The sequence below is a fragment of the Scophthalmus maximus genome, chromosome 8 (assembly GCF_022379125.1).
Source record: "Scophthalmus maximus strain ysfricsl-2021 chromosome 8, ASM2237912v1, whole genome shotgun sequence".
NCBI lineage: Eukaryota > Metazoa > Chordata > Actinopteri > Pleuronectiformes > Scophthalmidae > Scophthalmus > Scophthalmus maximus.
This window is the reverse complement of record NC_061522.1, coordinates 14,596,064-14,618,924: the sequence shown is the minus strand read 5'-3', so window position 1 is coordinate 14,618,924 and position 22,861 is coordinate 14,596,064. Positions and strand designations below refer to the sequence as shown.

At 45.2% G+C, this 22,861-nt stretch overlaps 3 protein-coding genes across 6 annotated transcripts in view; 1 reads left to right on the top strand and 2 right to left on the bottom strand.

Moving 5' to 3' along the window:
- The window catches only part of pkn1a (protein kinase N1a), a 40,068-nt gene extending 35,096 nt beyond the window's left edge, over window positions 1-4,972 (bottom strand). The window contains exon 1 of the mRNA XM_035636004.2: window positions 4,112-4,972. Coding sequence (XP_035491897.1) covers window positions 4,112-4,132 — 21 coding nt within the window. The 5' untranslated portion in view covers window positions 4,133-4,972. The remainder of the gene's footprint in view (window positions 1-4,111) is intronic.
- A 1,850-nt stretch (window positions 4,973-6,822) lies between these two features.
- c8h19orf67 (chromosome 8 C19orf67 homolog) lies at window positions 6,823-10,620 on the top strand. 2 transcript variants are annotated; one of them, XM_035636018.2, is made up of 8 exons: window positions 6,823-6,886; window positions 7,197-7,329; window positions 7,498-7,699; window positions 7,954-8,098; window positions 8,706-8,806; window positions 9,426-9,623; window positions 9,785-9,931; window positions 10,125-10,620. In XM_035636018.2, exons 2-8 carry the CDS (start codon window positions 7,209-7,211, stop codon window positions 10,294-10,296), a joined length of 1,086 nt encoding a protein of 361 aa, XP_035491911.2. In that variant the 5' UTR covers window positions 6,823-6,886; window positions 7,197-7,208; the 3' UTR covers window positions 10,297-10,620. The 2 variants fall into 2 exon arrangements, with proteins under 2 accessions (XP_035491911.2, XP_035491910.2); XM_035636017.2 differs by lacking the exon at window positions 6,823-6,886 and having other exon boundaries at window positions 6,931-7,329.
- The window catches only part of si:ch211-214c7.4 (mucin-5AC), a 30,963-nt gene continuing 18,693 nt past the window's right edge, over window positions 10,592-22,861 (bottom strand). For 2 of the 3 annotated variants that reach the window (XM_035636006.2, XM_035636007.2), the window contains exons 4-6: window positions 19,783-19,961; window positions 16,742-19,366; window positions 12,290-14,719 (exon numbers count right to left, since the gene is read on the bottom strand). In XM_035636006.2, coding sequence (XP_035491899.2) covers window positions 13,620-14,719; window positions 16,742-19,366; window positions 19,783-19,961 — 3,904 coding nt within the window. In that variant the 3' untranslated portion in view covers window positions 12,290-13,619. Of the gene's footprint in view, window positions 11,255-12,289; window positions 14,720-16,741; window positions 19,367-19,782; window positions 19,962-22,861 lie in introns of those variants that run through there. The other variant, XM_047333676.1, reaches the window with a different exon arrangement.

Below are 22,861 nucleotides of genomic sequence, written 5' to 3'. Positions count from 1 at the left end.
CATCCCCACTGATCCTATCTGAACAGCAATGATCCAACTACAGCAGTGCTTTTCAAATGGCCAGGTCACCGCATTACATGACTGTACTTAACTCATGAGAAAATGAAAATATATCAGGGATTATATCAGGGGAAAATGTCTGGTTTACGGACACTATCACTAAAGTAATTACACAAACTTTTAATATGGGATCTACAGGAATGTGCACGGCTAAAGCAGACACTACTGTTATTACGCTGCATTCAATTTACCTCGGAAGTCAGAGCTGACGATTACGTGACACCCAAGTTAATCGTGGTCCGGTTCCAGTTGGACGTTTTGATAGTTTCATGGGATGGGGGAAGTGGGGTTTGCTCTTGTCAGCTTACCCATTGTTAGTGATACTAGTTGATAGCAACGCCTTATGTGGTATTTTGTGTATACAAACACAAAACAACACTTGTCAATTTCTTCACCTACCCATGTCTGTGAGGCCCAAAATATTGGTCTCAACGGATGGTCTTTAATGTGAGCACTACACACTAGTACTTTAATTTCCCCTTGATTTCTTCATATGGTTGTGTCAGTAGAGCCGGTATAAGGCAATGATCATATGTTAGTAAATGCCTAAATATAGCATTATTCATGTGAGAATGTCTCACATGATAGGGAGCAAAGAAAGTCCTCTCAGACCACATGGTTTAATGAAACAGAGATGCCTGCCAGAGTAAATGAATGAGAATATTTGCTCCCTCTATGTGTCTCCAGTTGTTCCTTGATGCATTATCGTGGATTCTGTCTGCCTACACGGCCACAGGGCAGCGCTGAGAAAAGCCTAATTTGTGCGCATAGCTGTCTCCTTACGTCATGGTAAGGCTTAGGGGAAGTACTCCTATGCATTCCCTGGAGTGTCTGGCTCTGGATGCGTGTGTCAGTGTGTGTTGTATCTGTGTGTTTGCAAACGGGAACATTTGTGCTCATGCACATTTTGTTAAACCATTGCCTTGGTTGCGTGGTGTATTGTCCACTGCAATACTGTGCAACAAGGAACACAAGCAAACAAACAATTGCACATGCCTCTACTGTACAGTGTAGTGGCACATTCCCCCTTCACTCCAGTCTTGTCTCCTCTCTAACCTTTATGAGGAAGTGTGACACAATTGGGTTCAGACCTCTGTTGGGACTATTTAATATTGTCTTCCTGTGGGGGCAAACAAATGGCAAGCCATGGAAAGAGTGCAGAGCTCCACTGCCTGCCTCACATCTATAATAATGGAAGCTTACAGGGGGAAGAGGATTTTACAGTTTACACTTCTTAGTCACGGCTACATTCATTAAAAAAAAGAGGCTCCAGAAGTAGCTGGCGTTAAGTTTGATAAAGCGACGACTGGGGCTGACTACAAGTTTGAATATGAAAGAAGTGAGTTTACCAGACCCCTGTAGCCTGCTCCTCATCTCGGCTTGAGGCCTAAAGACTACATTACCGCTACTAGCATAACACCCCCAAATGTGAAAAGTTGCTGGAGCCAATCCCTGCTAACATTGGGCAAGAGGCGGGGTACACCATGGAGAGGTCGCCATTTAATCTCAGAGATTCTCCTATTGTGACCACAACAACATACAGGACCTTGTATGGAAAAAAACATGAGATATCAAAACAGCATTCAAGCACATTGTTACTGCTATGATGATTATTACAATCCTTCAGTTTCACTGCCTCACTAAGGGGTTGATTCAAACATACAACCTTCAATCAATGAATGACAAATCTCTCAAAACTGGTGGAGCAAATTAATGAGGCACAACCAAATGTAGCTGCATCTGTTTGGCACAGATCTTTTCAGAGTGAGCGTTAAGGCACTTCAACGTCATTTGTTCAGTAACTAAGCTGTCTAGCCAGGGGGACATCAAGGCACCAAGGCTAGAATGAGACCCTGTTGAAGTGGCAAAGTAACCTAGCTCAAAACTTTTAACAGCAGTCGGATATCATGCAGCACAATTAAACACAGTCTGTGGCTCATTTTATTACTGACACAGGCTGGGGTTCATGACGTCACAAAATGCAGATGTGGGGAAAAAAAGATAAAAAGGAGTAGACAGTGAAGACATGCAACAAATATTCTTAAACCTGATTAGTCTGCAGATTATTTTCTTGATTTATCTCGTGGTCTGTAGTGTCAGAAAATAATGATGATGGTCCGCCCACAATTTTCTATAGCCCCTTTACTAAAGGTGATGACTTGCTAGTTTTTTCTGACCAACAGACTAAAGCCCAATTATATTCTGATCAATGATATAAAACCGATAAAAGCAACAGACACTTCAGGAGGCGAACACCAAAGAATATCTTGACTGATGACTCAGTGATCTCATTCATCCACACCTTGGAGGTTAAATTCCATGTAGGACTGAGGCTGCAGGGAGCAAACCTGAGAACAGATCACACACACAGAACCACAAAACATGACAGACTGCTGCCAACGGTAAAACACATTCTGGTTTAAGTTTTGAGAGACTAAAGGAAAATGGAGCACATACTGCACAAGTGAGTAAATAGTGGACTGCAGAGTAAGCTACAGGTATACCGTGAGAACATGAATTTTCACACGCGTACGTTTAAAAACAAAAAAATGGACGTCAACCGATAAACAACATTACTTACTTATGATAATGTAACAGAGGAAAGGGTCAAATATTGGTGAAATGGTTGATGGAAGTACGAAAACAAGAACTGTCAAGTGTTTAGCCAGTATCTTATGTTGTCACAGACTCTCACACACGCACACACGTTTGGAAAGTGACATTTCAGCCAACTATTTTTTCAATCATCATCAACATTGTCCCAATTCTGCATTTATAAGTGCACCTGCTCCTCACGTGGTTACTTCTACCAACAGGATATATCATTGCTAAAGTGTCTCCTGTTTCGCCACTGTTCCCTGTCAACTGAATAACATCACAGTTCCTAAATTGCTAACAGGAACGTATGAATACAGAAGACACAGATAAAGCACATTCACCTGCACGACAGCACTAGCGCCTGCATTTCTGAACTATATGCAACTCCACACCTGCTGCATGTCAACTGATACACTACACGGGCTGAGACTTGAATGTCACAAGCTCTACAGGAACAACGGCTCACCAAGTTCAAAAGGTATGAACTTCATCATGCTCATCAGCCTCGGCCCCCAAGTAAAGGGATTTATTGTGGGTATTTTACTTGAAAAAGTCACTCTGAGCTTAGTGACTCTTGAGAGCGGAGCAAAGATCAATTACCATTCACAATCTATAGCCTACACCGGGAAATCATTGTTGAAATCATTTTACTTCAGTCCATTCCCTGTAAAATACAAAGCGAGACGTAGTCCTGCTCGCCAATGTGTTCATATAGGAACAAATGCCAAATGGGAGCTGGGAATGTGGTGTGTGCAACGTGTGCTGTTTCATAACAAACACACCACTGTTGTGTCTTGCATGCGCACTGCATCTGCACACAAAACACACACACAATGAAGGCACACACACCTATACAGTAAGACCAAAAGGGGGCCCACACTGTGGCAAATACAAAACAGTACAGTACAACACCAAGGTGACTGATACCCTGCTGGTGCGCGGCGTACAAGCCCCCCCACCAAACCAGAACGAGTCCCATCGTACATTATTGACAAGAAACAAACTATCCGTTTCAATTCAACCCAGTGGTTGGTGGCTCCTCGCAGCGAGGCCCCGGGGCCAACAAAAGTCCTCCAGCAAGAAGCTAGACTCCTTCATGCAAGCGGTTTACATATCAATAGTTATATTTCAGTACAGTTATATTCCAATACAAACCTGAGCAGCGATGGATGTTTATTCCATGTGCGGCCCAGCACTCAAACGTTGTCGTTCACAACTTTTGAGGGTTGGCGGACCCGAAGATTTTCCCTGATTGTTTTTGTAACATACCAAATACTTTGACCTCTTCAACCTATATTTAAAAAGTCAAATCTGAGAAGAGGAAAAAAAACTGACTGAACTGCTCATTACTAAAGATCACAAGCAGACAGGACTCTATTAGAAGCCCCCAGGCTTCTGGGGTGTTCCTTGACTCAACACGCCGTGGAACAGAGGAGTCACTCCATCAACTTACTTGTATAGAGTCGTTCGCCATCGTCGTCTCCGCTGCTCTGTTCTCACAGACAACCCGTGCACATGTGGGACTCGTGCTTCAGGCCCGCGCCCCGAGACCACGGTTGTGGAGCAACAAGGCTGACGGTCCTGTGGAGGCGATCTCTACTCCACACGGTCTGTACTGACACAAAGGCGAGCAGTCAGCAGGTAATCCGCATTGTCGGGTCCCCTGGCCGCGCCTGAACTGATCCTCCCAGGCGCCTTTCAGCGTGTCCGACCAGCGTCGATCCTGACTTCACTCAGATGAAAAAATTAATTTAAAAAAATGCGTTCACTGTTTGCACGTGAAAACAGAATGAGACGTGTGTTCCTCACGCGAGCGTGCAGACAACACTACGGACTCATTGTTCATGTCGCTCAGCGGGAGCTCGCCATTCAACAGCTAGCAGGCGCCCCGTGGACCCCCCCTGTCACTCGCGTCCTGCTCAAACACACAACACGGAATTTAACAGAAAGAGCCTTCTTCCCTGTCGTCGTCGTCGTCGTCTTCTTCTTCTCCCGGTAACATCCGTGAAACACGAACACGCCTGTATCACAAGCCACACACACACGGAGAGAGAGAGAGGGAGAAGCCGCCTGTCAGTCCCCCAGCAGCTCACACAGGCACAACCAGGGACAATAGAGAGCCCCTCCGTCCGCGGAAGATCCCGCCGGCTGGAGTCAAAAAAAAAGGCTCCAACAAACGAACCGAAAACGCGTCTCCCCTCGTGGCGGGCAGAGGCGGCGGCTCCTCACATTCAAACCGCGGCTAACTGTCGGCGGAGAGCGGCTGCGGCTCGACCGGCCACTTGTGAGATAGAGCCAGCCGCGCGTGCACGACAGTCGAGCGATGCCCGCCCGGGCGTTCATTGGTCCGGGGGCTGGGCGGCGGGGACGCGCCCGGATGTTATCATGTGACGTGTGCACGCGCTGTAGTCGTTGTTAACTGTAACTTCTAATGAACCAACTGTTGCTTACACGCAGGCGGCGGGGGGGGGGGGGGGGGGGGGGGGCGACAACGCAGTGATATGGTCAGAGTATTAAAGAAGTGTTAAGTTATACAAAAACTGTGTTACCACCAAATAATCTGCCAAATGTAAGGCATTTCTTAATACTTCTCACTATTCTCTGCTATTTTACTCTAGTAATCTCATGTATGTTTAAACACAGGAAACTTTTAAAACCCCAAACTCCGATTTTGGCCTAGTGGTTATCACAACGCACCGTGAAATCACAACAACAACAACAACAACAACAACAACAACAACAACAACAACAACTGTGTTTTCAGCCACTGTGATCATTTCAAAGAGAATTATGTATTGTATGAATATTCCAGGTACAAAGCACAGCGAAGCAAACAACTGGAATTTGGTGTTGAAATTAGTAAGTCCAAGTTTCAAGACTGAAATCTGGTACATAGTGGGGGGGTTTGAGTAAAAGATGCAAAGCACAACGGATTTTGATCTCATTCAACAGACACACTAATAATTAGTGTGTTCTTGCATGTAAGTAGGGGAGAGAAATAAAAGATAAAAGGGGGAGGGAGAGAGAGAGAAACTCATGAGAGGGAAGGGTGGTATGAGTGGGCAGAAGTGATAGAGTAGTTAGACTGGACCACATTTGCATAACTGATTTGCAAAATGTAAATTTTCAAGAAAAAAACATAAGGAAGGAGCGTTAAACAAGCGATACATACATACATATCCTCCATACTGTATTCATGACATGAACATCTGTCCATTCAAAACTCACAATAAAATGAAATCCACTGGATCATTTACAGTCATCACTGCGTATGATTCAAATGTGAGTTTCCACATCTATTGCTTCAGTGTGTGGAGGTGTTAAGAGGGTAGTAATGATTGATGATAGGGTTACCAGATGTCCTTTAATAAATTCACATATTCATGTTCATATTTTCAAACAATCATTCCTGTCCTCTTGAAAATGCAGTTGTGTTGGTTCCTCACAATTAAGAAGAAAGCTGATTGAACAGTCTTGACATTATTTTTAATTTCTTACATACAATGCAAATGTTTGTGTTCTTAGAAAGTGATATTTGCAAGTAACATTTGTTACTAGTTTGCATGTTATTTAGCCCACTGGCATATTTAAACGTCTACAATAATAGCTATGCTAGTTTTGTCTACTGCTGTAACTTTTGTATTTTCCTTTCCCCGGTAAACATTTCTTCAAAAGTTTCAACAAAATCCATGCTAGTTATAATAGTTCATATTGTTTACAGATGTGGAAAGATTTCAAAGATGTTGCCAATGCCTATATAGATAGTTAATGCATTACCATAATGCCCCTATGGACATAGAGCAGTGGTCTTTTTTTGGTAAAGCATGAGCAACACTACCAAGACAATATGAAGTATCAGTACTAGCTACATAAGTGTGATAATTATGGTATATTGGCCAAATTCTTGTTTCAACATTTTTTAAAGTTATAAATTATAACTATTACTATAACTATTACATGTTAGAAAATGTTATGAAAAGGCCATTACAGTTTCCCAAGACAATCACCCACATTTGAGAAGCCAAAGCGACATCCGCTTATAATTATTCAATTATAAAAGATGGTTGTGTTATTTTTCTGAAATGAATCAAAAATCTGAAGCCCCAATCTAATTAGATCAAAATACAATTATTTAGATTTAATTTTTTTTTTCTGTGACGTGGACCTGAACCCCCCCCCCCCCCCCCTTTGGCCTTTGATCGTCACACCACGCCCCCACGACGAATAGGTGAGTTAGCTTGACCGCTAGCTACGTAGCTAGTTATCGTTAAAGTGCGTTAATCTGTTGTTAAAACGTCATAACCAGCACTCTGCTTGTGGTCAGACATTCGACTGTGGCGTGGGTCAACTCAGTGAACAAACCAAACAGTCGATAAGTGAACAGTCTTTATCTGAGTTTGTCTCTTTGATTGAACTTGTTGCGTCGTTAGTATCGGCTAGCATTAGCATTAGTGTTAACTAGCTAACTGTTGAGGCAGAGCTGACAGTGACAGACGGCTTCAAAAAATAATAATAACACTCGCTTTGTTTTCCAACAGGTTTATTGATAAATGAAGACTTTCCCTACAGCGGAGAGCATGAAGATTATCCGAGTTCAAGTTGAGCTCCAGCTCGAGACCCCACCGGCCGGACAGCAGGTGTTCGGGGGCCAACCGGAGGAGGACATGAGCGGTGAGGGGCAGTCAGACAAATAAAACCCCGACGCGGGGCCGGTAGCGTTTGTGTACATGAGTGTTGACTTTCTGACTTCTAATGCTGAATACTCCAAACATTTTAATAAAGGGTTTAGTCTCCTTCTGTACTCATAGATGTTTTCTTGGTGTCAAATGTGTGTTCCAGAGCTGGACGAGCCGCTGTTGTGGCTGGCCGACGATGCTGTGGCGCCCCCTCGCGGCGGCTGTGCGTCCTGCAGCTGTGACTCTGAGGCCTGCAGACCCCTGGAGGACCGGCACGCGGAGAGGAGCCTGCAGTCCATGAGGCTGCAGCTCCAGTTCCTCATGGGCAAAGCCGACGACTTACACAACTGCCTCAAGAACGATGGGTAGGGTTTCAAGAGGGTAACCACAAGCATCAAATCAAATGTATTGGTATAGCCCATATTCACGAATCACAATTTGCCTCACAGGGTTTAACAGTTTGTACAAGGCGGGACATCCTCTGTCCTTGACCCTTGACCCTTGACTAGACAGAGGACAGAACAGGAAAAAACAAAACAGAGTGTAACAGAGCACATCAACAAAATAACAACATTTTAAAGCTGATATTGAAGGCATGTTTGTCCGTGTGTTCCGGCAGGCTGGAGCATCGCGAGAGGGAGGCTCTGGCTGCTGCAGTACCGAGTTTCCTGTACACCTGTCAGCCTTACTTCAACCACCTGGAATCCACAGCCAGGAGTAACGTGTCCCGGAACAGCCCTCTGCCTTTGGAAGTCTACACCGAGGTAAGTGTGTTTTTTTAAACAGGTTTTCTTACCTGTAGGATGTAACCATGCTCATAGCTTTGGTTTCATGCAGTCAGGATTTGCTGCTAACATTTGGAACTACCTTTTAGTAAGATATAGTCCGTGAGCTCTGCTGAATTTATTGGAATGTTCCTTTTCAACGCTCCTTCTGCACCACAAACAACATTCAGTCCACTTCCAATTGTATCAGCATAGTAATAAAATCACATATCTCAATAACTGCTCAGCTAGATGCTTTTATATTTATGTGAGAACATATACATTTGCATCAGCTAGGTAAAATGGCTTCCATGCATGCATCACAGAAAATATAGATCATAACTACTAATATATTAACAGTGAACACTGTGTTAGTGAATTTGGTCGTCTGATATGGTCAGCTGATAATTTACATTTGTTCCTGATCCAGTTATTGGGCCACATATTACCCTAAAGCAGAGACTATGTGTTCACTGAATGAAAACACTGCTGCAGCTTGACTCTAAACTTCTACTGTGTGTGTGTGTGTGTGTGTGTGTGTGCGTGCGTGCGTGCGTGCGTTTGCGTTTGCGTGCGTGCGTGCGTGCGTGCGTGCGTGTGTGTGCAGCTGCTAGATTTCTCTCAGCAGCTGTGTGACAAGTTGGAGCAGCTGATGTTAACCTATGCCAGACACAGTCTCCTCTGTTTGGATGAAACTAAGCCTGACAGGTAAACATGCGGGCGAGCACACACACACACACAAACACACACACACACACACACACTAATCTTCTATACTGAAATATTTTTGTCTGGAGAAAAAAAAAATCCCCACGTTAGAGTAACAAAAACAACATGAGAGACATACATACTGTACATATATCCAGTTTGTTTCACGCAACTGAACCTCTTTCAATGTCGACGTAACTCTCTAAAGATGTTGTTTGTTGATTTCAGTCCACACAAATGTGTACAGTAGAGTAAAACCTTTAACTTGTCAGGGGCAGTTCAGTGAAAACACATACTGGGCTTCACACTGCATAGTTAACACGTACCTGTGTCTGTGCAACACTTGCAAAGCTCCAAACTGTCATACTTTTCTATTCAGTAATTACTTTTGATGTTAACAAAAAAGCTGCAAATTACATATGGAAGAAAAACGTGGTTGTACAAGCCTGTAATCATTTGCTTGACTTGCATACAGATGCTTGATATTGACAGCAGTGTCAATGTATTTCCCTATTACTGTTGATTCGGCCATTTGTAACTTTTGCTACTAGAGAAATCTTGTGTCTCCGCAGGGATAATTTTGTCTATTTTCTTATTTTTTCACGGTCTACGTTCCCAGCCTGTCTCACTTCTGCATTGGCCAGACTCAGCTCGGCCGTCTGAGGCTGACGGTGTTCCGCTACTGCAAGCCGACGCCGTACCTCGCCCAGGTCAACACCGGCTTGTACAAACGGATGCGGTGGAACGTGGAGAGGCTCCGAGACGGGCTGCAGCAAGCAGGGGGGGAGCAGGGGGGAGGGAGTGAGGACACGGAGTAGTGAGTGTGAATGATGACGTTTCTCTGCCCATTATTTCCTCTCAGTCAGTCGAAGAACTGATGAGTTGTTTAAAAAATCACATTCACCGATCACTAACGGTCAACTTAAATTCTGACTTGAAACTCTTTTAATTCAACTGGTTTGTTTGTTTCTCATTAAGTTACTTCCTGTGCTATGAGGATATTCCCATTGCAAACGCAGAGGCTTTTGATGAGAGCCAAGGCGTCTCCCATGGCAACGTGGTGCGGATGTGGTCCATCGGTCAGTGGGTGCAGATAAACCCCAACACAGAGGACATCTACGACTGGTATAAGCATTTATGTTTCTCTACAGATGCTTTTACCTAAAGTGTTGTTCTGCTAGATCCTACAAAACAAAGTCCATCACATTCCAGTACCATCACCAATATGTCTATCACAGATTCTCTGCATGGAAACACTTTACTTGTATTTATGTTTCCCCTTTATGATCCATTTGTATGTTTCTTGTTCATGTTCTAGGATCATGTGTGAGGTTCCTCAGGCCTACTATCACCAGCTGTTGTTCCTGGGCAGCGACGAGCCGTCCAGCAGCGGAGCCACGGAGCTCCTGCAGCAGCTGCTGTGTGTCGGTTTCTCCCACTCCGATGTCACGAGTGTGGAAAACTGGACCAGTTTTTTCCAGGCAGGGTAACGGGGGTAAATCCTTGTTGAACATTCGGGTTTGAAATGTCTACCTCAGTCAGGTTCTCTGCACAATGTTCTGTCACTTTACTCTGTTTTTTCTAAGAGTTTAAAAATATTCTAAGTTTTTTTTAATGGGGGACATTTTTAAGAGCATGTTTTGCTGAAAAAAAAAAAGAAAGAATTCTGTGTTCATATTGTAACTTTTAAAAACAGAGTTTAAGAGTTTAAAAATATTCCAAGTTTGATAAGGGTTCACATATTTTTCAGAGCATGTTGTTTTGCTGTAAATAAGTCCAAACGTGTTATTAAAAAACATTTTATTTACATGAAACAGTGCATCGACATAATTAAACAACATCACAGGTTTTTGATTTTCACAAAGTCAAAGATAATAAGGAAAATGTTTTTACATTTTAAAATAAGCTGCCATTATTGGGGCCCCACAAGCGAGAAGGCCCGGTTTACTTCATTTCAGCAGGTTCATCATCATCATCGTCCTCATCATTTAAATTAGTACACATAAGCCCCACTTCATTTTTAATAAATTAATATCCAAAATGGGAGATTTAACAAAATTACGCATACACCAAGTAACAAATGAAATTGTCGACTCAGAGTTCAGGCTGCTGTGTTCAGTTTGACCTTGTAAGTAATCACTTCCATTGAGTGGACATAGAAAACAGCATTTTACTTAAATCTACAATTTACAATCAACATCATTCATTCTCTACTTCAATAAAAATCTATAATAGGACTCTTAAAGGGCGACTATACTTCTATATCTCTAAAGTACAAAAGTAAAGTGGAATTTCCCTTCATTACAGTGATCAGTCTTAACAGTATACACACAAATGCTGACATGCATTGCAAATGCACATTTAAAAAGTCCAGCTTCAAAGCAGCTTCCTCCGCTTCTTCACAGGCTGTGATAAGAGGCCGTACAACGGCAGGGGGAATTTTCTTCTCTGGATCCAGCAGTGCAGGAAAAAAAGGGAGGCAAGAAACGGATCAGTCGTAAAAAAAGATTAAAGCGCTGGATGCCAGATCTGTGTTCACTTCAGTTAATAAACAATTCAACCTTTATATGGTTTAACACCGGAGGGCGAGACGGCGAGCCAAGAACCGATCCAATACAAAACATGAGAGAAACGTCATAATGCAGTCAGGTGATGTTTGAGCCCTCCAGTCAGATCTAAATCGGTGTAATTGTAACTCACCGTCTGACCTGAGACTGCCTTCAACACTGACATGGACAGATACAACCAGCGAGGAGCCGACACACTACTGCACTGTACCTCGTCACAGATTCAACATTAATACACAATTAATACACAGAATAACCTGATATTCCCGCCCTGTCAATAATATCCCTCCTGATATGACACGACGCGGTGACCCCTGACCCCCACAGCGGCATCGGTTAAAGTCCAGAGTGCTGAGTAGGGCTGCTGTAATTACAGACTATCATCTGTCCGTTGTCTGCGACTGAAGGAGCATCATCTACCCCTCGAGCGTGAGAATCTGAGGAAGACTACGCCTAAGAAAAAATGCACGTCTCCCTAACAGTGACGTCGACCTAAAAAGATTCTTCTCTAAAACTAACCTTCAGCAGTTTTTAATTTCATCACAATCATATCACGTAACTATCAAATCATTAGATCCCGACTCCAGTGTGCACGTCGCACTGACCTTTAGTACGGATGATGATGATGATTTCTTTGACCTCAGTTTGCAAAGGGGATGACGACAGGGGCTTGTAAAGAAGCCTGTATCATTAACACATTTGAATTAGTAAACTTCACAAGAGTTGGTGTTTGATTAAGTGCCGCCTCAAACAAATCTGGGAGTCGCCGTCTCATCGATATTCAGTAGCTAAATCTCCAGCGTAGTCCCACTTTTCAATAAGGTGACATTGAGGCATGTCAACACATGAACAGCTCTTCCTTCATTCAGAGGAGCTGCAGGTAATAAAAAGCAACCAAATCTATCAGTGTATTTACCTTTGATTACTTTTGGTCATTTGGCACCGTCAAGGTGCGTGTGTCCAACCATGGCACAGAGTTTTGGCATAAAGAAAAGCGTCCAGTCACACCCAGTTGAGTCAGATGGCATGCATCATGGGATTCTGCCAATAATCACATGGTGTCAGGTGTGTGTGGCTTTAAAGGGTTGAAATATGATACGAGTCTGTTTGTGTTTCCGGGGTAAGGGATATCGACAGCGCGAGGTAAGAGGAGGCGCAGAGTTTCAGCGAGGTGTCGCTTTGAGTATGTCTTCTCAAATGTCGGTGGCAGAGATGAGACGCAGATTCTTCACTGTCAGCGTCAGACACTTTGTCGCCCTGAGCAGAGACTCTCAGGCACATGTTGGGGAGGGGACCAAATATTCAACACTTTTTGTTCCTAAATGTAGAGAAAGCTTTAAAACAGCATCTAGAGCTTCATGTCGGTTCAATGAGACGCACCAGCAGAAAATATAATGTTGGCCTGCTTCACTGAATTGCGTCTCCTTGACATTAACAACGGCCTTAAAGACAGTATCCAACAGTCCAGAAACTAATCATTTACTTTGTTGCGGTTGGATACAAACCTCAGGGGAGGGGAGAGTCTTAACCCCGGACCGTGAAGTCACTCAAATTTTTTTTTTTGCATCAATAAACTGCACACAAACTTGTAGCACCTATAGCACCACCAATAATTAGAATGTTTGAATGTGCTTGTTTTTACAATACAGTTAGAAAACCGTGTCTCACAATTCCTGTCGACAGGCTGTGACCACTTCGTCTTTCTCAGATCGCTGCATCCGATTTCCTTTAAAAAGCCCCAATAGGTAGAAGAATTCAGTAGTTTAAAAGGGGGGGGGGGGGAGCAAAGATCATAGGGTGAGCATGAAAAAAAATAATTATATATATTGCATAAATGTTTTTCTGCTCTTATCTTGTTGATCCTCCTGCACCCACCTCAGATTTATCTTTTGGCTTGTCAACCACTGGTTTATGGTCCTATCATTGATCTTTTTTTGTACTTTCTTTTCTGTAATTTAAAAAATCTTAAAAACAACCGGTGACCATTCATTACAATACGATGGATATTTAAGTTTAACTTCTTTGACAGATAATATTATTTGTTCTGGTATTTGTTTTTCCTCGCTCAAACATCGACTTCCGTGTGTGCATCTGTTCCACGAGTAAAACAATTAATTTGCTTAATTGTGTTTTTTTTTTGTTTGCTTCAATTAGGGAGGTTTGTTTGTGCACGTCTCTCATAGTTTTGAATGTGCGTGCGTGTGTGTGATCATGCCTGTGTGAGTGTTGTTGTGTTTTCACGCTCCTCAGTGATGCGTCTCCAGCTCTACCACCGTCCACTCTCCCTGTGGGGAGCTCCCAGTAGCCTCTGGGGAGAAACTGCTGACAGAGGTGACGGTGGCAGAGGGAGGGGTGAGTGGGGGCAGCAGGCTGGGCCACAGGCTGCTCTCAAGGGGGCTCAGTGTGCCTCCTGCACCCCCTGGCATCCGCAGCAAGGAGGAGCAGCCATCTCCGTTCAGCAGCAGGGTCTGATTGATCAGCTGCTGGACTATGTCCACCTTTTTCCCCCAGTCCAGGTCCAGGGGGGGAGGTCGCTCCGGAGATTCGGGAGGGGAGGGGGAAAAGCAGTCTCGATCCTGGGAGGGGATGCTTGTTGTGTGAGGGGCATCCGTGTGAGAAGGAGGAGTAGGGGGGTTCTCAGTTGAGGGCAAAGACTCTTGATGTATCACTTTATCTGACCTCACACTGTCACAATCCATCCCTTGACTTGACGTCTCTTGATTGGGCACCTTCTTCTCTTTAGATGGGTTCAGCTCCTTTACTCCCTGGTCTTCGTCACCAGCCTCCTCCTCATCACTGTTCTCCAGGGCTTCATAGATGGTGCAGAGGCCGGAGGAGGGAGACAACAGAACTGCCTGACCTTTATCAGACTCTTGCAGCTCTTGCTGCCACTGCATGATTTGCTGCCGTTGCTTCAGCTCCTGTTGCTGCTGCTGCAGTTGTAGTTCGAGGTCTCTCCTCTGCTTCAGCTCCTCGTCCTTCCTCAAATCCTCCTCTCTCATTTTCCTCTCCTCCTCCTCCTTATTCCTTTTTATTTCTTCTTCTGCCTCCTCTTTCTTCTTCCTCTGCTCTTCTTCCTCCCTCCTCTTCCTCTCCTGCTCTGCCTCCTCCAGCGGTCGGCTCTGCTGCTCCCTGCGATGCTGCAGCTCCAGCAGCTGCCTCTGGTGTTGCTCCAGGCGGCGGAGCTGGGGGCTCAACGCCTGCTGCCCGAGGCTCCTCGGAGGGAGGTCGGCACAGGTCAGCTTTGGCGGGGCAATGGCGCCGCCAAGAGGTTTGACGAGGTCGCAGTAGGTTCTGGGGTACGCCGATTGATCGCGACGGTGAGGGTGCGGTAGTGCAGTGAAGCCTGTGTGTGAGAGGAAGTGGGAAGGAAGATTACGGTAGCGTGATGTTATAAAACAGAAGTTTTTAGAAGGCAGCAGGACAGTGACAGCAGTGCAGTGAGTACAAGCAGAAGGGTGTGGAGGGAGCGGGGCGGCCTTCAGAGGCTCATACCCGCCGACGGGATAGTGGAAGCATTGTGAAGCCAAACACAGAGGTCTGCCAGGAGCCTACAGCACCAGAATGACTGGCAGTTATTTGTACGTCTGTACTTTGAACAAGTGACAGTGGGATATTGTTTGCAAGCTGTTCAGCAGTGACAGTAAATTATTCATAGCATTCGTGTTAGAACAGTGAACACACCAGAAAAGAGTGACCCAAGGTGAGGTGACTGGGGTGGTGAGTGGAGCTAGGGCAGGGAAATTTGTGCAGAGAGCAAATATGCATACTTAACGTGACTTCCCCCCCTACGTGTAATCTTGTAAAAATGACATCCAGAGGTTTTTATGTGCACATAAAAAAAAAAGGCAGCCAACTTCCTGTATATGCAAATATTATAAACTATGGTGAGACAATCACAGAAAAGCTTGTTGTGAGCTTAAAAACGTCATCGCCCGTGAACGGAGTTTCTAGTTAGTCGACCAGCAATACATGCAAAAGCTCTCCATGCATTGAGAAGACATCCAGCATCACAGGAAAACAGAAAATAAATAATAGCTTGGATTTAGAAGGAATCAAGTTAGGGCCAGACATTATTCTAACCCAAGAACATCCAGACCTAGAGCCAAGCTTATTTACCTTGAACAAACCAATCCATAGTAATGAGATGAAAAAATATCAAGTCATTGGTGCAACAGTGACATGCATAAGCTCAGTTAACAGTAATACATTGATGTAGAACAGTGCAGCAAGAATGGTAAAAAAACGAAACAAAGTCAGTAGAAAAGACCCACAGTAGACTGGAGGGAAACGAAAGCAGCAGCAGAAGCAGCTTCGCATCCTTCTAGAGACTCGCCCGTGAGCTGTTCGATCCACGGACGAGAAGGTCCTGTGGCACGGATGATCAGTCCGTAGCAGATTCATTCATTCCAGTGATGTGGTTCTCAGAGCGGTGAAGTATTCCAGGGTTTATATCGTTTCCAGTTTTTTTTTCAAGGAGAAAAGGCCATAACTTATGAATGAGTGTCTGTGTGGGTGTGTGCCAAGAGGAGATCATTAATGAGCTGTCGACCGAGTGAAAATGTCTGTAATATTATGAGCCACAGGTAAAAAAAAATAAAATAAAAAGGTTTGTGAGCTCTTGACATGAATACCAGTGGTGTTGCACATGGATTGACAGACCATGAATATGCCTTACACTCATTTCAATAAAACTGTACGGTGAGAGAGTACGTCATGGTAAAAATCTAATCTTTATTTAAAGTTGTAAGGTTCAATACTCCAAAAGATGGATAAACACAGGGGGGCTGCGGTACAGTTGTAAAGTGCAAGAAGAGATGAGGGAGTGATGGGAGAATAAGGAAGATTGCCTGTGTATCGTAATGTAGGAAAGCGTAATCAAACATGAATATACAATCAAAAAACTCATTTTCAATTATCAGCTTTGTTCATAAAAAAAAGAGGATAAATACACGTGAAAACATGTCAAACATTTCATTCCACAATTCTTTTGTTACCATTGATTTTCTTGTTTTCCCTCTTTAAGTCCAATCCATGCCAGTTCAGGGCGACAACACTCACCGAAACCCAGATACGCTCACACATTAGGAGTAAAAAGTAGCTATTGCACATACAGGAATTTAAGCCGTATACTCATAATAGAAATGTTATATCAGAGCCATTGCTTTCCTCTTATTTCTTCCCTTTTTTTTTGCTCTCTGTTTTTTAACTTTAACTTTGATTATGTCCACCCCCAGAGATTTCAGGACAAACGCTGACAACAGGAACAACAACAGTGAGATATTATTTGAGGGGAGAGTAGAACAGGGCCGGAGGGAGACGAGGGGCGTTATTCAGGCTGTTAGGGAGATGAGGAACTATACATTACCTGCAAAAGAGTTCTCAGTCTTTTCACAGATAGCAGAATAGTAAGGAGGCTGGATGTCATCTGGGTGTTCCTCTGGTTTCGGCAAAGTGGACGAAGGGTCTGTGGCTTCCTCTGACCCCGCCGCTTCCTCCAGGACGAGCTCGGCTGACTCTGCTTCCTGCTTCCCACACTCGATGTACTGCTGCTCTGCAGCAGCGAGGCACGGCTGGGTGAGAGGCTGTGGGATTAGGCCAGGCTCCTTGGCCTCCTCGGGCAGCTCCTCCAGGGAGAAGATGCCAGGGCTCTTGATGCAGCTCTCCCCTGTGGACTGGGCGTTCGAATTTGAAGCTGTGGTCATGGTGTCAAAGCCATAAGACGCCAATGAAGTGGCCGAAGGCGGGGTGGTATCTCCACCTGCCATCTCCAGCTCCTCTCCCTCCTCCACAGTGGACAGGCAGCGCTGCGCTGGGGGCTGGCTGTCGAAGGTGATGTGGCCGAGCGCTGGACTCTCCAAGGAGTCATCCAGTTGAGCTTCTCCCTCCGTGTCGCTGGCCTCGTCTTCTGTTACTGATGATGAGGAGGGGTTGGAAGTGGGGGCAGTTACAGGGGCTCCCAGAACTTCATCTGCTGGCAGGGTCTCTGCCTCGGCCTCTTCCTCCTCTCCTTCGTCCTCTCCTCTGTCCAAGTGTATGCCCAGGTCCAGCTGGGGAGAAAGCTGTGGAGCTTGCACGTCTCGAGGCTGGAGCTTGTCATCTCGATTGTAGTCACCAAGTTTTTCAGTTGTGCTGGTGTCACTGCTCACGGTGCTTGATAGAGACATCCCTGGGGCAGAGAGGGGAGCTGGGGCCAGGGTCTGCATCAAGGCTGGGCTGGATTGATCCAAATGCAACTGGGCCTCCAGATTTTGAGGCTCATCTTTGACAGATGAATGATGAGGAGTATCTTGGCTTTCAATGACAAAAGGAGCAGAGCCTAGTTCTAGCCAGGCTTGGGCTGGGTTCTGAGTTGGGGTCTCAGAGTCTGCTTGCCAGGGGTCTGCCAATAGGCTTGCTGCAGCTTCTCCTCCGACCGAGGGGACGTGTTCCGGAACCTGCTGTGGCTTAACAGGTTCTGCCCAGGGATCAGCAAAGGGGTTTGGCTGGTCCCACTGAGCAGCGGGGGCAGATGGCAGCAGGGGAGGGGGAGGAGGCAGCTGGTCAACTCTGTTTAAGTTGTCCAGCCTTTCATCCTCATCAAAGTCATCTTCATCTGCATTCCCATAGCTCTCCAGCCCACTCTCTGTCACCCCCTCACTGGCCATGTCCACGTCTTCATCCTCATCCTCCTCCTCCTGCTCCTCATCATTCACATCATTATCATGCCTGGGTCTCTGCAATTCATCTGTCCGCTCTGAACCCACATCCATGTCACACACCCGATCGTAGTCGTCGTCCTCGTCATCCTCGTCAAAGTCATTGACAGGTATGTCGGGCACCTTCTCAAAGTCAGGGGATCCTGCCGAGGCTCCTTCCATGTCAATGGCTCCTTTGAGACTTCCGTCTCCCAGATCGTCCATGCTCTCTGTGCCCTCCAGGACACCTGGGGCGCTCAACTCGGACGCACCCTGCTGGCTGCCGCTTACATCCTCAGAGTCCAGCTCGGAGAGCAAGGCGCCACCGGCTCTCCAAGCAGACCCCGCCACCGGTCCAGCTGAACCGGGACGGGACTCTTCTGTAGGCTGTGTGGTCCCACTCATTTCAGACACAGAAACCAGCTGGCTTCCCTCCCTCTCCTCCTCATCCTCCTCCTCATTCAGATTGGCAGGAGGAACTATCTGAGGGATGGCATTTGATGGTGCTGGGAAGGCTTTGGATGTGGAGGGCGTTTGGTGAGTTAACAAGTAAACAGATTCTTCGCATAGGTCAAGAAGAGAGGCCACGGGTAACGTAGGCTCAGCCGGGGCAGGGATCTGCTCCTGCGTTGTTAGTAAGGGAGCACTGCTTTCTAGCTGCTCTTGGGGTGCAGAGGCTTCTGGTAAGGTGGTCCTGACAGGGCTTTGTGGAGGAGAAGGTGCAGCTGCATGGCTTTGCACAGTGTCTTGAGGTACCACTTCTGGTGGGGTATCCTGTACCAAGACTGGGGGAGGGACTTCCTCTGGTGCAGAGGCAGCAGGGAAGGATCCTTGTGGTAAGGTCACTGCAGCCTCTGCTTGTGTATCTGTGAGAATAGTCGATACTGTGGCAGCTGCCACCACTGTACCGGCTGCTTGTAAAGCAGCTCTGGTTTTATTTGAAGCCCCCGTCTTCTTGGTGGCAGTGAAAGGTGGGACAGCCTGTGTGGGTTTGGTTCCACGTTTTGACTGAGGGGTGCTGCCACTTGCAGGTTTGCTGGCTGGAGAGGAAGGTGGGGTTCGGCCGAGGGGGGGTTTGTTAAGGGCAGGGAACCGAACAAGAGCTACTGGTTTAATTGTGGGAGGTTTCGCGGGCGATTGAGTTTTGGACTGTGACACCTTGGAGTCTGTTGCCTTTGCTGTTGTAGACCATTTGGTAGCAGAGTTGAGCTTTGCAGTGGCCGTGGGTTTAGAGGGTTCAGGTTTTTTGGAAGCAGCTGATGTTGTAGCTGTTGTGGACTTTTGAGCCACTGCAGCAGAGGGTGGTCGACCAACATCTGGCATAAAGAGAAAAACAGAAAAAAATCAATCAATTCCCTCAATCAATAATAAAATAATTTTATGAATTGTCAATTTCAACCGAGCATTTTTGTTATATTTTAGCTCAGTGCTCACAGTGTCACTTAATAAAAACTTATATCAGACACTTTTACAGTAGTTATTTCTGTTTTCAGTCCACAGATTCAAAGGGAATCTATCATCATGGATTAAACCATTTATAAATAGATTTATAGGACTTAGTCAAACACTTTCTGCTACCTTATTATAGACATTTAAAGGTTTAAAATTCAAAAAATGTTTAGACAATCCACTCCTCCAAAGGGGGAAAAAACCCTCAAACACAGAGATGTATCATCTCTACAAAATGGCTTCATAAAAGTGCCTCCTGTTCACAACAAAGATAACTTCTAACCTTTCTTGGCAGCAGCAGTTTTAGGAGGCGGTGCTGTTGTGATCCTGCCAGTAGATGGCGCTGTGGTAAGTCTAGAAGCAGTGGTTTTAGTCGTTGCAGTGATGGAGGGCTTGGTTGTAGCTGTGGTGGGCCTGGATGTGGTGGATGCGGGTCGAGCCGTTGAGGGAGCTGTCGCAGGCCTGGAGGCAGAGAAACAAAGACATGTTCAGGTGGCAACAAACACTGCCAACCAAAACTCTGCTGTTTCCATTTGTTGGTGTGCAAAAGGTCCGAACGTGAAATGTGAGGCTGTTCCTCTACATGCATTAACAAGCATAAATGAATGACCCGTCATGATGTAAACACAATTTCAAAAATGGGAGCCCAGTAATATCCATCTATCACATTTATACCTCCTGTACTGAGAAAAAATACAAGATGTAATGGGAATGGAAAGCTTGAACAGAGGAAGAATGACAGGTGGAGGTAGAGAAGATGAGATTGGAGGCAATGAAAAGTGACAGGAGCCGAAAGAGAGTTTCTGTGGAGAAGGAAAGGATGGGGGGTAGTAATGGTGAGCAGAACAAAAGGATAAATTAAGAGGTGACCAAGGAGAAGAGCGGGTAAAAGAACACAAAGGGGGATAACAGCTGACAACCCCTACAGTCCAGTGGAGTGAAAAAAAAGATCAATCCTGTAGTACACTCTTGGTGTACTGTTTGGAGGAGTCCTTATGTGACACTGCACTAATCCACTCAGTCACTTCAACAGCAGCTACAACTCCCCACCTTCCTCTCTTCCTCTCCCAGACTCTTCTCTTAGGAGCACACATCCCGTTCCATTAGATTTGCCTTTAGCATAGACGCACTGTGGACTACTGCCTAAAAACTGGATGTCATGGTTTGTTCACCTAGTAGATGTGAACCAACCTTCATATAAAAGTAGCAAAAAACAAATAAACACTTGTCTGAATGTCACCGTCATCCTTGGACACAACCTATGAGATTCCTTAAGGAGTCCTTGAATCAGTGGAGCTCCCGTTGGGGATTTGACATCATCACATTTGACATCAAATCAATGTCAAATTGATTTGATTGATTTTTTTTTGTGTATTTTACATATAATGTCAAGCAGAAGTAATTTCAGGACACTTTCCTTATACACCTTATTCTTCATTCCTGTATGAAAGATTGTGGATGAAACTTAACGTGATTTGTGAACCCTAACCCTAATGAGCCCTAACCCCCCCACACCAGTAAACCTAGTGGGAAACACTGGACCAGCAATCAAACCATTTGTGCACACACATTACTCACTTTACACATTGTGCCACAACACACTTCTTTGATATATGGCACAGCATCAGGAGTCAAAGTCAAATCACAATCCGTACTGAATTAATCAGTTGCTTCCTGACTGAAACGTGTTTGGATGTGTGGTCATGTTTTGTCCTAGCACGTAATAGTAGTAAAGTAGTTTTAGGCATCTGTCAAAGAGTCAGTACTAATTTATAATGTTATTCAGCAATTCGTTTCAGGGCACAATAGACACACGTCCTATTCCAAAAACACCAGACATGCTCTGAACAGCTCGACTGACACTGATCATGAACTACTGCCAGTGTCAGCACAGCAGCCTGTTTTAGTATTTAACACTTGAATTAAGGTGAGTCAGGTGACATCAGTTCATCAGCCTTTCAGTGCAGTGATATGATAAACTGTAACCCAACTTAAATCTGAATGTTGCTTATGCTGAGTTATATTTGGCTCTGTCAAATCTCCACACAACACATTCGTCTCGTCAGGCTCCAACATTTTGACATGGTCTGTGCTGAGACGCACCGCCGCACTGGCTAACCTACAGACAAATTCAGCCAGTTTAAAAAAGCGAGTAGTCAGCCGCAGGCGGCACTAGTCCTCATTTCTACACTTGAACCCTGGTGTTGAAAAATAAAGCAAAACCTCAGCACTGTAAATAATCTGCATGACATCTGTTTCTAATCAAACAGATGGACTTTTCACAACAACAAGAGCCGTATAATCGAACCCAATTGCCTTGAGGAGCTGTGTGACCCGACCATCAATTACAACAATATCTTCATCTGGATTCGGTCTGCTGATGTGGCTGATGATGTGCACATGAGCTGACAAAGACGCAGAAACTTTGATGGCTTTCAGCGGAGCAGCATGCCTGCACACAGATGCCGCTCCCACATGACAATAACCATTACAATGACCATTTGTTTCGCCCTGAGATCACAAAGCCACTGGAGACCAGGACTCAGAGCAGCGGGACAGTACGATTGGCTGTCGTGATGAGATTTGGGTTGCCATGTGAAGTGCAGCTAATTGAGGTCATTTTTCATATCCAATCCCGCATGTCAGCAAAATCTGAATTGACATGACCACTCAATTACAGGAATCAAGGCAGACAACTCTGAGTGACTGGCCTTCTCTGATCAGAGTGAGATGTGGAGAGAGGAGTTAAGAGTTGGGACTAAAAGAGGATAAGGGGAGGTCACAGACACAATATAACCCCAAACTCCTCCCTCCACTGTTTTATGATAACTCATAAAGGTTTGATCCAGAGGGACGGCAGAGAGGAATAAACGGCCCCACTAATGCCCATACTCCAAACAACCCCTGTGGGTGTGGGCTGGTGGTTGTGTTGTTGGTGTATTAGTATGGATTACATTTCTTGCCAACAGAGGGTTGAAATCAATACAAATCACAGGGCAGAGAGGATGAGAGGAGCTACACAGCCAACTACACGATTTCGATGACCAAACAAGGGGTCTTCTTAAGGGCAAAGGTAAGCACAGAGACACCGTTTCACTTTAGGGGACTCTTTTGTTTGACAATCAATATTCACAAATGTTTACGACAGATGCAGAACAACACAGCCGTGGCATTAACATACTGAGCAGCTGCAACATCTGCTGGGCCAAAAATCAAAGTGTAAACATGAGGCAGGGGAGATTTGATGAAGCCACACCTCCTCCATTCACGACTCGCTCTGCTCTTGTTCCTCTAAAAATACAGCTGGGAGGCTAAACTCACTTGGCATGCCGATGCCTGTGGATTAAATTATTCTGTTTTAA

What these genes read in the sequence shown, in the direction of transcription:
- c8h19orf67 (XM_035636018.2), top strand. Translation starts at nt 7,209, where the DNA reads ATGAAGACTTTCCCTACAGCGGAGAGCATGAAGATTATCCGAGTTCAA. An exon ending in ACCGGAGGAGGACATGAGCG is followed by an intron (nt 7,330 to 7,497) that starts GTGAGGGGCAGT and finishes TGTGTGTTCCAG; the next exon opens with AGCTGGACGAGCCGCTGTTG. An exon ending in GGGAGTGAGGACACGGAGTA is followed by an intron (nt 9,624 to 9,784) that starts GTGAGTGTGAAT and finishes TTTCTCATTAAG; the next exon opens with TTACTTCCTGTGCTATGAGG.